A 16,100-nucleotide genomic window follows, 5' to 3' on the forward strand; every position below is an offset into this window, starting at 1 on the left:
TTCTAGGCCTTGGCTCCTGGATGGCATTTCTGGACTTGCCCTAGGCCAGAGGGGAGCCCATTGCCCTGAAGGGAGCTACCCAGTACTGGCAGCATGTACTACAAGCTGCCTGAAGGCCCTTGGGCCTTGAGTGAACATCAGTGGTAGCCAGGCAGTACTCACTGTAGGCCTGAGGCAGTGGTGACTATGGGGAGAGACTCCTTCTCCTTGAGGAGAGGGAAGAGTGGGAAGACTTTGTCTTCTGGTTTGGGTGTCAGCTCAGCTGCAGCAGAATACAGTGCCATGTAGATTCCTAAGATTTCTGACTCCAGGTACTTGCTCCCAGATGGGATTTCGAGACCCACCCTGGGCCACGGGGAAGCTTGCCACCATAAAGGGAAGGACACAAGCCTGGCTGTATTTGCCACCTGCTGCCTGAAGAGCCCTTGGGCTTAGAGTGAACACTGCCGGTAGCCAGGCTGTGGTCGCTGCGGGCCTTGGGAAAGACCCAGTGCTGTATTGGCTTTAGATCTGACCCAGCATAATCCTAGTGGTGGTGGTCACAGGAGTGCTTGTGTCACCCCTCTGCCAGCTCCAGACAACTCAATACACACACACACACACACACACACACACACACACACACACATGCACACACTCCATTTGGAGAAAGTTAAGGGAAGAGAACAAAAGTCTCTGCCTGGTAATCCAAAAAATTCTCCAAGAACACCAAAGTGGTACCTCTAAGAGTCTGCAAGAATCACAATGTTACTGGGTTTGAGGGTGCCCCGTAGTGCTGATACAGCTGCAATGACCAAAGACTTAGACCATAACGTTCTATTCCCTTTGAATACTTCGAAAGCCTTCCCAAGAAGGATGGGTACAAACAAGCCCAGACTGTGACCTAACTCCTCAATGCTCAGACATTGATGAACATCCACAAGCATCAAGACTATCCAAAAAAACATGACCTCACCAAATGACTAAATAAGGTACCAGGGACCAATACCAGAGTGACAAAGATACGTGACTTTTCAGACAGATAATTCAAAATAGTTGTTTTGAGGAAGTTCAAATAAATTTAAGATAACACAGAGAAGGGACTCAGAATCCTATCAGATAAATTTAACAAAGAGATTGAAATAATGTCTAAAAATCAAGCAGAAATTCTGGAGCTAAAATATCAATTGACATACTGAAGAATGTATCAAAGTCTCTCAATAGCAGAATTGATCAAGCAGAAGAATCAATGAGCTTGAAGACAGGCTATTTGAAAATACTCAGAAGAGACAAAAGGCAAAAGAATTAAAAAAGAATGAAGCATGCCTACAAGATCTAACAAATAGCCTCCAGAGGGCAAGTATAAGAGTCATTGGCCTTAAGGAGGAGATAGAGAAAGAGATAAGGATAGAAAGTTTATTCAAGGGATAATAACAGAGAACATTCCATGCAAATAGAAAACAAAAAAGAGCAGAAATAGACATCTTTATGTTAGACAAAGTGGAGTTCAAGACAAAAACCATTAAAAGAGAAAAAGAATGTCACTACATAATGATAAAAGGGTCAATTCAGTAAGAAGATACAACAATAGTAAATATCTGTGCACCCAACACTGGAGCACCCAGATATGTAATGCAAATGTGATTAAGGCTAAAGACAGAGAGAGAGAGAGAGAGAGAGAGAGAGACCCAATATAATAATAGCTGGAGACTTCAACACACTACTTTCAGCACTGGACAGATGATCCAGACTGAAAATCAAAAACATTGGACTTAATGTGCACTATAGACCAAATGGACCTAATAAATAATTATAGAACATTTTATCCAATGGCTGTGGAATACACAGTCTTCTCCTTAGCACATGGATCATTCTCAAGGATAGACGATATGCTAACCACAAAACAAGACTTAATTTTGTTTTTCAAATTGAAATTATACCAAATAGCTTCTCTGACCACAATAGAATAAAACTAGAAAGCAATACAAGAGGAACTTTGGAAACTATACAAACACATGGAAATTAAATAATATGTGTTAGAATGACTAGTGGGTCAAGGAAGAAATTAAAAAGGAAATTGAAAACTTTATTGAAACAAATGAAAATGGAAACACAACATGCCAAAACCAATGGAATACAGTGGAAGCATTACTAAATGGAGAATTTATAGCAACAAGTGCTTATATCAAAAAGACAGAAAAACTTCAAATGAACAACCTAACGACATTTCTTAAAGAATTAGAGAAGCAAGAGAAACCAAACCCAAAAGTCACAGAATAAAAGAAATAATAAACATCAGAGCAGAAATAAATAAAATTGAAATGAAATAAACAATACAAAAAGTTGAAAAGTTTGAAAAGTTAAACAAAATGGACTTTTAGCCAGACTAAAAAAAAAAAAAAAAAAAGAGCAAAGACAAAAAATAAATAAAATCAGAGATAAATAGGAGAAATAACTATTGATGCTGCAGAAATTCGAATGATCATTAGTGGCTACTGTGAGCAACTGTATGTCAATAAATTAGAAAACCTAGGAGAAATGGACAAATTCCTAGACACGTACAGTCTACCAAGATTGAACCATGAAGAAATCCAAAACCTGAACATACCAATAACAACTAACAAGATTAAAGCCATAATAAAAAGTCTTCCAGCAGAGAAAAGCAAGGAACCTAATAGCTTCCCTGCTGAATTCTACCAAATAGTTAAAGAATAACTAATACCAATCCTACTCAAAATTATTCTGAAAAATAGAGGAGGAGGGGATACTTTGAAACTCATTCTATGAGGCCAGTATTGCCCTGATCACCAAAGACACATCAAAAAAAGAAAACTACAGGCCAATATCACTGGAATATTGATGTGAAAATCCTCATCAAAATACTAGCAAACTGAATTCAACAACACATTAAAAAGATCATTCATCTTGGTCACGGTTGGATTTATCCCAGAGATTCAAGGATGGTTCAGTGTATGGAAATCAATGTGATACATCATATCAACAGAATAAAGGGCAAAAAAGATATGATCACTTCAACTGATGCTGAAAAAGCAATTAATAAAATTCAACATCTCTTCATGATAAAACCCTCAAAAAGCTGGGTGTAGAAGGAACGTGTCTCAACAAAATAAAAGCCATATATGGCAAACCTACACATAGTATCATACTTATTGGGGGAAAGCCTTTTCTCTAAGATCTGGAACACAACAATTATGCCCACTTTTACCATTGTTATTCAACATAGTACTGGAAGTCCTAGCTGTGGCAATCAGACAAGAGGCAGAAAAAAAGGGCATCCAAAACGGAAAGGAAGAAATCAAATCATCCTTCTGGGCAAATGATATGATCTTATATTTGAAAAATCCTAAAAACTATACCAAAAAGCTATTAGAACTGATAAACAAAGTCAGTAAAGTTGCAGGTTACAAAATCAATATACGAAAATCAATAGCATTTCTATATGCTAACAGCGAGCTAGCTGAAAAAGAAATCAAGAAAGTAATCCCATTGACAATAGCTACAAATAAAATAAGATACCTAGTGATAAACTTAACCAAAGAAGTAAAAGATCTCTATAGTGAAAACCATAAAACATTGATGGAAGAAATTGAAGAGGACACAAAAAAGGAAACATATTCTATGCTCATGGGTTGGAAGAATCAATATTGTTAAAATGTTCATACTACCCAAAGCAATCTACTTATTCAACACAATCTCTATCAAAATACCAATGACATTCTTCACAGAATAAAAAACAAACTACTATTTATATGGAACCACAAACGGCCCAGAATAGACAAAGCCATTCTCAGCAAAAATAACAAAACTGAAGGAATCACACCATCTGACTTCAAATTATACTACAGAGTTATAATAACCAAAACAGCATGGTACTGGCATAAAAACAGACACATAGACCAATGGAACAGAATAGAGTATGCAGAAATAAATCCATACATCTACAGTAAACTCATTTTCAACAAAGGAGCAGGAACATACCTTGGGGAAAGTCTCTTCAATAAATGGTGCTAAGAAAACTGGATATCCATATGCAGAAGAATGAAACTAGACTCCTATCTCTCACTATTTACAGATATCAAATCCAAATGGATTAAAGACTTACTTATAAGTCCTCAACCTAGGAAACTACTACAAGAAAACATTGGGGGCCGGGCGCGGTGGCTCAAGCCTGTAATCCCAGCACTTTGGGAGGCCGAGGCGGGTGGATCACGAGGTCAGGAGATCGAGACCATCCGGGCTAACATGGTGAAACCCCGTCTCTACTAAAAATACAAAAAACTAGCCGGGCTTGGTGGCGGGCGCCTGTAGTCCCAGCTACTCGGAGGCTGAGGCAGGAGAATGGCGTGAACCTGGGAGGCGGAGCTTGCAGTGAGCCGAGATCGCGCCACTGCACTCCAGCCTGGGAGACACAGCGGCAGACTCCGTCTCAAAAAAAAAAAAAAAAAAAAAAAAAAAAAAAAGAAAACATTGGGGAAACTTCCCAGGGCCTTGATCTGGATAAAGATTTCTCTACCCCACAAGCAGAGGTGACCAAAGCTAAAATGGACAAATGAAATTACATCAAGTTAAAAAACTTCTGCACGACAAAGCAAACAATCAGTCAAGTAAAGAGACAACTCATAGAGTAGGAGAAAATATTTTCAAACTATCCATCTAACAAGTGATTAATAATCAGACTATATAAAGAGCTCAAACAACTTAATAGGAAAAAATCTAATAATCCAATTCAAAATGGACAAAATATCTGAATAGATAGTTCTCAAAAGAAGACATACAAATGACAAACAGGCATATGAAAAAGCCCTCAACACCACTGATCATCAGAGAAATGCAAATCAAAACTACAGTGAGATATCATCTTATCCCAGTTAGAATGGCTTTTATCCAGAAGACAGGCAATAACAAATGCTGGCAAGGATGTGGAAAAAAGGGAATCATGGTACTCTGCTGGTGGGAATGTAAATTAGTGCAGCCACTATAGACAACGTTTGGAAGTTCCTCAAAAATCTAAAAACAGAGTTACCACACGATCCAGCAATCCCACTACTAGGTATATACCTCAAAGAAAGGAAATCAGTATGTCAAAGAAATATCTGCACTCTAATGTTTATTGATGCACCATTCACAAGAGCCAAGACTTGGAAGCAACCTAAGTGTCCGTCAACAGACGGTTGGGTAAAGAAAATGTGTTACATACACACAATGGAGTACTATTCAGCCATAAAAAGAATGAGATTCTGTCATTTGCAACAACATGGATGGAATGGAGATCATTATATTAAGTGAAATAAACTAGGCACAGAAAGACAAACTTTATATGTTCTCATTCGTTTGCGAGAGCTAAAAATTAAAACAATTGATTTCACGGAGATAGAGTAGAAGGATGGTTACCAGAGGCTGGGAAGGGTAGTGGGGTTAATGGGTACGATAATATTGTTAGTAGAATGAGATCTAGTATTTGATAGCACATTCTTCACAGATTATATTACATGTGAATATAATTATATTACTGTGACATTCTTCACAGATTATATTACATGTGTAATATATTAATATGACTATACAGACTATATTAATATGTGCAATATATTGTTGAATACAGTCAACATATATTAAAATAACTAAAAGAGTATAACTGGAATGTTTATAACACAAAGAAATGATTAATGCTTGAGGTGATGAATACCCATTTATCTGGATGTTATTATTATGGACTGTATGCCTGTATCAAAATAGTTCATGTACCCTATAAATATACACACCTACTATGTACCCATAAAATTAAAAGTTAAAAATAGAAGATTTAAGTAAAATAATGTTAAGTATCATATCTGAGTCACTCAATAAATTACAGCTAGAATATGCTGCTATTCAAAATAAAGATAATAAAATGAAGAGGATGGACAGGAGGAGAAGAACAAGAAAGAGGAAGATCTAGGAGGAGTGGAAGCAAGTAGCCGACATAAGAATATATTAACACCCTGGGTGAGAGATGAAGAAGGTGTAAAATACAAGTGCGTCAGTTGAAAAGGTGCCCTTAATATATACCTCCGTTAATAAAAACTGTGTTGCAGATATATATTTTTAAACCATATTTATCTAAACTTTTGTTGTTATATTCTCAATATCTAAACTCTCCAGATCAATATCTCTTACATATACATACTAACTAGGTAGACACACATATGTATATATGTTTATACAAACACCTGTGTGTAATAATAAAAGTTTTTCTTATGTGTTGTAATGTTTTGCTTCAAGCATCATGCCTTACACTAGACCAGTTCTCATTTACTCCCAGCCTTCTTAAGTGGCCTTACCTTAAGTGATATCCAATCCCCCATTTCTTCTTTAGAAACAAAGAAGAACCCGCACACTTTAGCTTCCCTTGGGAGAGAAATACTTTCCTGTCTGAAAAAGAAGAGCAAAGAAGAAAGTTTGTTAAAAAGTGGCCCATTCATTTCCAAGAAACGACAGGTAATCATCTATATAATCAAACTTTAATTCAGGAGCTTCTAAGGTTTTAAACACAGGGCTTGATAACAACTCAACGAAATAGATAGATTTTAATCTCGTTTACACACCGTGTTTTGCAATCCATCCCATCAGGGAGGTTAAATTTTGTGGATATATGTTCTAATATAGAAAATTATCCCATTATATATTTTAACAGATGAAACATTAAAAATCATTTGAATATTTCAAGTGGATTTCCCTCAATTCTGAGTAAAAGGATTGATCTCTTAGAATCTAAACTTCACTTAGTTTTCAATAAGCGAGTTTCCTGGCAGATCATGCTTCTGTGTGACCAAATTACACAAAATTCTACAAGATACACTGAAATGGTTGCGAGAGGCTTTGTGTCCAGGTTAAATTACCACCAGCCATTCAATTTACCAGATACAGCTAGATTGCCGAATTACAAAATATAACTGTTCAGAGAACAATCCATATTTTTGAGATCTCTTAAAGTCCTCCTCAGGGTACTTAACCGAAACCAGTGATTACCCGCCAGGATGTCAGCCTCATCCATGAACTGGGTACTGAAGAGGATCACGCGGTCTGTTTTGCGTTCTTTCAGAAGGTTCCATACTTGATGTCTTGAAAAGGGATCCAATCCAGCAGTTGGTTCATCCAACAGGAAAATCTATAAACGAGGAACGTATATAAAGTGGTTTTCCACAAAGGTGAAGTTCTTCCAGAAAACAGTGCAAAAACCATATGAATTATATGTAACAGAATATTATGGTTAGGATTTAGATACTCTATTTAATGTTCTATTATGAATATTTTATAGCACATGTTGTTTGCAAATAAAATATTTGAACGATTACCAAAAGTTCCCATTTTTAAAAATTTGAATTCACCTGCAAATTCAGTGTGACTTACCTGAGGATCTCCTAAAATGGCAATCCCAAAGGTTAGCTTTCTTTTCTGTCCACCACTTAAGTTTTGAGCAAGAACATCCTGAATATTTTTCATTTCCAATTCCAGCAAAACTCTCTGTATCTAACCAAAAGACAGTATTTATGTCATACACCAAAATTTATTCCTTTTTAAAAAATTTATAAATACAAGGCTGTAAAGTGTAAATGGTTAAAAGCACAAACACTGGGCCAGGCGCAGTGGCTCACTCTTGTAGTCTCAGCGGCTCACGCCTGTAGTCTCAGCACTTTGGGAGGCCGAGGTGGGCAGATCACGAGGTGAGGAGTTCGAGACCAGCCTGGCCAACATGGTGAAACCTCGTCTCTACTAAAAATACAAAAATTAGCCAAGCATGGTGGTGCGTGCCTGTAATCCCAGCTATTCAGGAGGCTGAGGCAGGAGAATCGCTTGTACCTGGGAGGCACAAGTTACAGTGAGCCGATATAGGGTCACTGTACTCCAGCCTGGGCGACAAGAACAAAATTCTGTCTCAAAAAAAAAACCACAAACACTGGAACCAAACTTCCCGGGTTTGAATGTCACGCACATTAACTAGTAAGTTGGTCAAGTTACTTGCTCTCTTGAACCACATGTATAAGATAGGCATAATAATAGCACCTATCTTATAGGGTTGCTATGAAGAATAAATGATTTATTAGATTAAAAGTTAAGGATATGCTTGGCACATTGTAAATTGTATGCAATGTTAGCTATTGTTTAAATCGGATTTTCTTGTCCAACAATTGTACAACGATTTGCACACAAATAATTTAAAACTCAGTGCAAACAGGTTTTAATAATCTCATTTTGACCAACACATTAACTCTAACACATTTATGTACCTCTTTTTTTTTTTTTTTTTTTTTTTGGAGATGGAGTCTCACTCTGTCACCCAGGCAGGAGTGCAGTGGCTCAATCTCCGCTCACTGCAAGCTCCGCCTCCCGGGTTCACGCCTTTCTCCTGCCTCAGCCTCCTGACTATCTGGGACTACAGGCACCCACCACCATGCCCGGCTAATCTTTTTGTATTTGTAGTAGAGACGGGGTTTCACCGTGTTAGCCAGGATGGTCTTGATCTCCTGATCTCGTGATCCGTCAGCCTCGGCCTCCCAAAGTGCTGGGATTACAGGCATGAGCCACCACGCCCAGCTATTCATGTACCTCTTTATCCGCTTCTTGTGGCAGAATGCCTTTTATTTTAGCAAAGAGTCTGAGGTTTTCTCTCACAGTGAGGAAGTCAAATTGCACATTGGATTGTGGGCAAACTCCAGTCAGCTTGCTGAGATTTTCTAGGTCAGCCACTTCTGAAAGCTTATTGTTATAGATGGTTACTGAACCTGTAACAAAGGAAAAGTTAATATCAAGATAAGGCTTAAGATATTTCTTAATAAAATCACTGATAATTAAATGTTGTATGTATGACTTTATCTTCATAGTTTATACAATTCAGGCATTAGAAACTTCTACTTTAGTTGCATAGTATACTGAAAAACTGTTTCCATCTGCAGCTTTTCCCATCAAGGTGTAGTCTCTTTGTCTACCCCTCACATTTAGCTTTGCCTGTATACCCCGTAGGATGCTAGCAAATGTGATACAAGCAGAGTCTGATGAAGAGCTTCTACCTAGTGATTTGTCTTTGCTTGCTGCTGGGATCATGTGGATCATTGGGTGAAGAATCCTAGTGGGCCTTCTGAAAGATGTATTTCCATGTGGGAAGAGACACACAACCATCCTAACAGAAGTCCCAGATATGTGAGTGAGGCCGTGGTAAATCATCCAGCCCCAGTCACGTTGGTCCAGAATAGAAAAACTGCCCAGTCAACCCACAGAATCATGGGGAGCAATAAGACATGAAATCAACTTAAATGTCTATCAAAGACAGGCTAGATAAAGAAAATGGGGGTATGTATACACCATGGAATATTATGCAGCTATAAAAAAGGACGAGATCATATCTTTTGCGGGAACTTGGGTGGAGCTGGAGGCTATCATCTTTAGCAAACTAATGCAGGAACAGAAAATGAAATACCATATGTTCTCACTTATAAGAGGGAGCTAAATGATAAGAACTTATGAACACAAAAAAGCAAATAACAGACACTGGGGTTTACTTGATGAGGGAGGGTTGAAGGAGGGAGAGGAGCAAAAAAGATAACTATTGGGTACTGGGCTTAATACCTGGTTCATGTAATAATATGTGTAACAAACCCCCATGACATGTGTTTATCTATGTAACAAAGCTTCACATGCACCCCCAAACCTAAAATAAAAATTAAAAAAAAATTTTAAAAAAACCTTATTGCTAAAAAAAAAAAAAAAGAAAAAAGAGCTGAAAGATACAAGCTGGAATGCCAAATGGTAACTAATGACCATGAAAATTATTATTATGAAGTACTCAGATTCCATATGCAGTATACCAATTAAATATTACATACTTCTGTAGAATATTACTATTAAATGAAATTCAGTTTTTCCCTAGATATGTGTGTTTGTGATTAACACTTGAAAGAACTTTATATTAACAGCTGATTTATTTGTCAGTTGACTTTGAAAACAAACTAGTTTGTACCTTTGGTGGGAGTAGACAACCCACTAAGAATGTTTAGCAGTGTTGACTTTCCAGCTCCACTGTGACCAAGTATTGCAGTGATTTGGCCTTTGTAAATGTCAAATACCAGATCTAGGAAGAAAAAAGGAAAGGAAAGAAAGATAAGATAAAGGGATGAAAAACAGAGGTGGAGAAAAAGGAAGAAAAACAATTCAAACCACAGACAAAATTCTATTATGGAGCCAATGAATCATTATTTATTTCCTTGAATGGTTGTCTTTTCTATACATAAATATAGTGAGTTGTTAAATTCAAAATAAAACATTAAAAGTTCCCTCTATAAACTTATTTCTCAAAATAGCTTCTTTTGAAATTTTGAAATGACTTAGTTTAAACGAATGAAACATGTCTATATAATAGGTTCATTGACATTTCCTGCATATGGTAGGTCAATGTTAGTATTTATTAAATGGAAGAATAGATGAATGGTAAATTATTACATGACTAAAATTCCTTTGAGGTAAGTGACATTTTCACACAAAAGAAAAACATACGGTATTTACCAATAGCTTTTGGATTACAGAAGACAAACTTGAGTTTGTAGAAAAAAAAAAACCCCAGAATATCCTTAGACTACCTCAATATTACCCAGTATTGATTCTAAATACATCTGTATCTAAAACATATTCATTTTTTTCTAACTTTTATAAAGTAGAAGCAATATGTTAGAAAAAAATATTATGTAGTTCAAATAACTCTTTTCAAGCCTGAAATACCGCCACTGATTACTCACTGAAAGCAAAACTGAATTAAAATCAGGAAATCAATATTAATACAATAAATATTTTCTCTCTCTCTCTTTTTTTTTTTTTTTTTTTTTGTTTTTACCTTTCAAGGCTTCTATTTTATCAGGCTTTCCTTTATATTCTTTTGTAACATTTCTGATTCTGAAAAAAAAGAAAACATATTTCAAAGTGACAGTTTTCTACAGTTTGTAATTTCCAGTTTGGTAGACAGGATTGGATGAATCTTATCTTCAGGGTACATGAAGATCTAGGTCTTCACTCTCACGCAGTCATAGTTGTGTGACAGAATCAGCTAGAATACTGCTTGCCAACCCTGTCTGCACATCGGCATCACGTGAGGAGTTATAAGAATTTAACTGTGCTTGGGACCTATAAGCAAAGGTTCCATAGATTGGGGTATAAGCTAATATTAGTATTGGAGAACAGGATCACCTCTAAGTTGCAAAGCTAAGGAAGCTAGACCAAGAGATGACATGGACATCAGGTACCCAAAGGCTCCTGTGAACCACTGGCACAGGTTGGAGAGATCTTTGGCTATCCTGATTCAAGGTCTCCAAGGTTCATTAAGAGCTACAGTAAGAAAGACAATCAGTGTATCATAATAGCAAGAGCATGAGGTTCACAGTACTGCCCACCTAAGCTTATCCCATTACAACCACCTAGGGCTCTGTTACCTTAACCAACGTATTCATTCCAGGTCATGAAGTTTCAGGTTTCACAACCTGAAAATTTGCAGGGCTTTAGGACTGTGTTGGAAGGTAAATGAAATATTTCATCTTGCATGTACAGTGCATATAAGATGACATTGGTTACATGGTGATGATGGCTATAGGAAGGAATGAAATAAAGGAACGAAATTAACTTATGCTGGGTACTATTATAGGTCTGGAATCCGAGGCCCTTAATTCTGCATGGTTTTATTTTACCAGGTAAGTGTATAATCCATAAGCCAAATCAAATTTATGTTTCTTATTTTATCATTTACTATTCATAAAATATTCAGTCTCTATTCATATAAAGCTGTTTAATTAGATTTTTTTTTTTTTTTTTGAGGGAGAGTCTTGCTCTATCATCCAGGCTGGAGTGCAGTGGCACAATATCGGCTCACTGCAACCTCTGCCTCCTGGGTTCAAGCGACTCTTGGGCCTTAGCCTCCCAAGTAGTTGGGATTACTGGTGTGCACCACCATGCTTGGCTAATTTTTGTGTTTTTAGTGGAGACCAGGTTTTGCCATGTTGCCCAAGCTGGTCTCAAACTCCTGAGCTGAAGTGCTCCACCCGCCTCAGCCTCCCAAAGTGTTGGGATTACAGATATGAGCCACCACTCCCGGGCAAAGCTGTTTAATTAGATATTTTTATTTTTAATTCCATTTTACCATCATTCCATAGCACCTATAATTGGGCAAGGTGTTAAAGAGATCAGAGAGGAACAAGAAGAAACACACAAACACATCGAATAAAGCCACTGTTTTGCTCTGAGCTGCTCTGCTAGAGTAAACCTAGCTTAGTTATGGGACAAATAAAAATATGGAAGATAAATATGGAACAGGCTAAAATAACAAAATGAAATAGGCTCTTTAGAAGTTCAGCAACCTGGGATAATCTGACACATTTCACAGGGGGCTGGCACAGGCTGGTCATTGCGATGAGTATGACTCAGATAGTCAGGGATCTTAAGGATTTTCTTCCTATTTTCTCATATCTAGAAATAAAAGTCACCAGGACCAAACACAATGGACATTTTGTTGTCACACGGAATGAGATAAGTTTAACTCTGAAGGGTGCCTCTTCCTGAATTCCCTTTGTATCTACCTCTAGGCCTTTTCTTTGTCCTTCTTTCTTACTCTTTCATCTTCTTTTAAAGGACAAAAAATAGAAGAAAAATGAGAAGTTCAAAAAGTGGAGAGAAAAGGCCAGGCACAGTGGCTCATGCCTGTAATCCCAGCACTTTGCGAGGCCGAGGCAGGCAGATCACCTGAGGTCGGGTGTTTGAGACCAGCCTGACCAACACGGAGAAACCCCATCTCTACTAAAAATACAAAACTAGCTGGGCATGGTGGTGCATGCCTATAATCCTAGCTACTTGGGAGGCTGAGGCAGGAGAATTGCTTGAACCCAGGAGGCAGAGGTTGTGGTGAGCTAAGATCGCGTCATTGCACTCCAGCCTGGACAACAAGAGCGAAACTCCTTCTCAAAAAAAAAAAAAAAAAAAAAAAAAGGAGAGATAAAGGAGACAGATGAGGTGAGGACAAAGAATGAATGACTGAGACCTAGTAAAGCAACGAGGGAGGCTGAGGATGAAGAGAAACAAATAAAAGACTGAATCCAAGCAAGGATTTTGCTGAATTATCTTAGCTGGTAAAATTTAAGCTTTTATGTAGTGTGAATGTCAACAATGTCAGGCTGTAAGGGGTTGGTAAAGGGATCTTTCTTTGAACTCAAGGTGGAAAGTGATAGAAGCAGCGTAGGTGAGGACAGGTGGGAACTGTCTACAGAGCACAAAAGGGAAAACTGCTTGCCTCAGGTGCTAACTCTTAGCTTCCTGCCTTTTTGCCCTGTTCTCCACCTGCAGCCTTATTACCTAATGGCTTCTTTCCCATGGAATTCTGGAGGCACTGGTTCAAAAGAGTCGTGAGATGAGGGATCAGCATCCATTTCATCTTCAAGGGCCACGTGATCAGCCTTTTGTGTTTGAGACCAGAATGAGGACTTCAGGAAAAACAAAGGTGAACGTCGATGTCCATATTCATCTACATGGCCAGAAGACAAATATTGGTTCAATCACCACGTGGGGAGAGAGAGTCACAGTAATGATACATGGCAATGTAGCCCCTTTGTCGCTAAACCTGAACATATGGTCAACACCAGGTAATGTACGTTTTGACACATGTAGCTTCATAAGGAAAAAAAAACAATTACCAGATGTCTCTATTATAATAGATCCTACAGGAAGCAATGAAAATGTGATTTTTAAATATTTCAAAAGGAATTTAAAAAAATGTTTTAGAATTTCTTAACCTCAAGAAAGACAGATTGAATTGTTAATGTAAGATATGCAGGCATGCTGAATTCTGTCTGGAACACCAGGTGTCATTACATAGGCAAAGAAAGAAGAAATTGAGAACGACTATTGGATACCTTAAAAAAAAAAAAAAAACCCAAGAGAAGATAGAATAGGATTTAAGAAAAGTAAATGACACATTTGTAAGAAAGAAAAAGAACACGATAAAATAATTAATTGAAACTTAAAGTGAATACTTTTAAAGCTATTTTGTATTTCTGCTTTATTTCATCCCCAAACCATAATTTTCCTCTTAAGCAAATTTATGATCTGCTTTAAAGATATATTACTCATAAACATCTTGCTGGAAATGAATCCAGCTGTATTAGTATTCTATCATCACTTCTGTTTTTCTTCATATTAGGAAACATTATGAAACAGAAGAATCATGATTCACTGGTATTCTCCAACTGACCTCCACTGTAAGGTTATGGGTTTTCAAACTTCTGTGTACTTCTCACATGTTCAGTCCTTCATTCATGCAATAAATATCTTACACTCTCTCTATACCTGCCATATTGTATGTTGTTAGTACCTATCTCTCCCTTTTGACAAAAGAAAAATCTAGCAAATAAAAGCATGCCACCATAACTAGATACCTTCTGCCACCAGATTTACCATGAAATTATTCTGTCATTTTATCCAGTTATTTTTTCTGTCATTCATATTTATTATCTTTGAAAGCATTTTGAACACAGTCACCTCTGGTCTTAAATTCAAGCTTAGTGAGCAGATAACAATTAGGAAGTAAATGGAACAACTCACTTATTTGGATGAAATAAATTTTCTGGTTATAATAATAAAATACTATGCTTTTGAAATTGGAAAAAGCATGGATGTGAAAGATATTTTTGTGATGTAATGTTAAGTAAAAAATAAAATGCAGACACGAAAATGTAACAATATGTGATATAACTTGATAAAACATATACAAAGAGAATATTTAAAGTAATATCATTAGAATATGTTTGAAACAAGGACTAAAAAAGGATGGACTATATCACATCATGCACATCAAAATAAAATTTGAATTCGTTAGAGAAAACAATTACCTAAGAGGATACTAATAAGCAATTGTAAAGATAGTGACATCTGTTTGTGGATCCACTGAGAATAAACACATTGGAAAAACAAACAAAAATGAAAAATAATACAACCAGAATGTTTTATTAATTAGAAGGAGAAAAGGAAGAATTAGTAAGTACGAGGGTCACAAGAGTGAATTTCCTGAACTACACAGCACACCAGGGATATACAGTATGATAGAAACACAAAAAACAGTTAATGAGATTTTGCCATAAAAACAAAAGTGGAACAGAGAAAATTTGTTTAAGTATGTGTCTTAAATAAGCAATGTTAACAAGAGGTAGAGAGGCTTAAAATATTAGTAGGCAAAAAAGTAATTTTTCTAATCAGTTATGTAATTTTTACCTCTACTGGAAAAAATCAAACGAAAATAGACCATATTCAAACAATTCTAATTGTATAATAAGTCTGCTAGCCAACAATAGTGGATGCTGACATCTTTTGTTCTGTGTTCTTTTAAAAGGCAGAGACAGTAATTCTTAAAGGATTATCTCAACAACAACAAAAACAAAAAGAAAAACAAACACAACAAAACAGGATGAATTTCCTGCCTCAAGATGTGGCTTTCTGTCTTCCTGCTCACCCTTTCCCTTCTTCTCTTTCCACAAGTGTGTATTCATTGCTTTTTGAATAAAGGGCCCTTGGCATACTGTCTTAAATAAATAGAAAATGCAGAAGGGAGAATCAGGCCCTGCCTTTGGTTATAAAAGGAGGGAGAAAAAAGTGAAGCAAGCCGGACACTGCGGCTCATGCCTGTAATCCCAGCACTTTGGGAGGCCAAGGCGGGTGGATTACCTGAGGTCAGAAGTTCGAGACCAGCCTGATCAACATGGGGAAACCCCGTCTCTACTAAAAACAGAAAAATTAGCTGGGCATGGTGGCACACATCTGTAATCCCAGCTACTTGGGAGGCTGAGGCAGGAGAATTGTCTGAGCTGGAAAGGCAGAGGTTTCAGTGAGCCAAGATTGTGCCACTGCAATCCAGCCTGGCTGACAGAGCAAGACTCTGTCTCAAAAAAAAAAAAAAAAAAAAAGAAATAGTGAAGCATGCAAGTATCTACTGAGTCTCTAGGGTGCATCAGACACTGTGGTGGGTGCTTAAATTTCATCTGTGAACAAAACAAATCCCTGCTTTTGTGAAACTCATATTCTTGTATGTTGCAAGGTGATACAAA

The 16,100-nt window shown here is 37.1% G+C and overlaps 1 protein-coding gene across 2 annotated transcripts in view; it reads right to left on the reverse strand.

The window, feature by feature from the left end:
* The window catches only part of ABCA8 (ATP binding cassette subfamily A member 8), an 80,697-nt gene that overhangs the window by 40,787 nt on the left and 23,810 nt on the right, over positions 1 to 16,100 (reverse strand). For both annotated transcript variants that reach the window (XM_021929341.2, XM_021929340.2), the window contains exons 10-16: positions 13,360 to 13,528; positions 10,862 to 10,920; positions 9,995 to 10,105; positions 8,587 to 8,762; positions 7,390 to 7,509; positions 7,009 to 7,147; positions 6,321 to 6,411 (exon numbers count right to left, since the gene is read on the reverse strand). In XM_021929341.2, the coding sequence (XP_021785033.2) occupies positions 6,321 to 6,411; positions 7,009 to 7,147; positions 7,390 to 7,509; positions 8,587 to 8,762; positions 9,995 to 10,105; positions 10,862 to 10,920; positions 13,360 to 13,528 (865 nt within the window). The remainder of the gene's footprint in view (positions 1 to 6,320; positions 6,412 to 7,008; positions 7,148 to 7,389; positions 7,510 to 8,586; positions 8,763 to 9,994; positions 10,106 to 10,861; positions 10,921 to 13,359; positions 13,529 to 16,100) is intronic.

The sequence above is a fragment of the Papio anubis genome, chromosome 17 (genome assembly GCF_008728515.1).
Source record: "Papio anubis isolate 15944 chromosome 17, Panubis1.0, whole genome shotgun sequence".
Classification (NCBI taxonomy): Eukaryota; Metazoa; Chordata; class Mammalia; order Primates; family Cercopithecidae; genus Papio; species Papio anubis.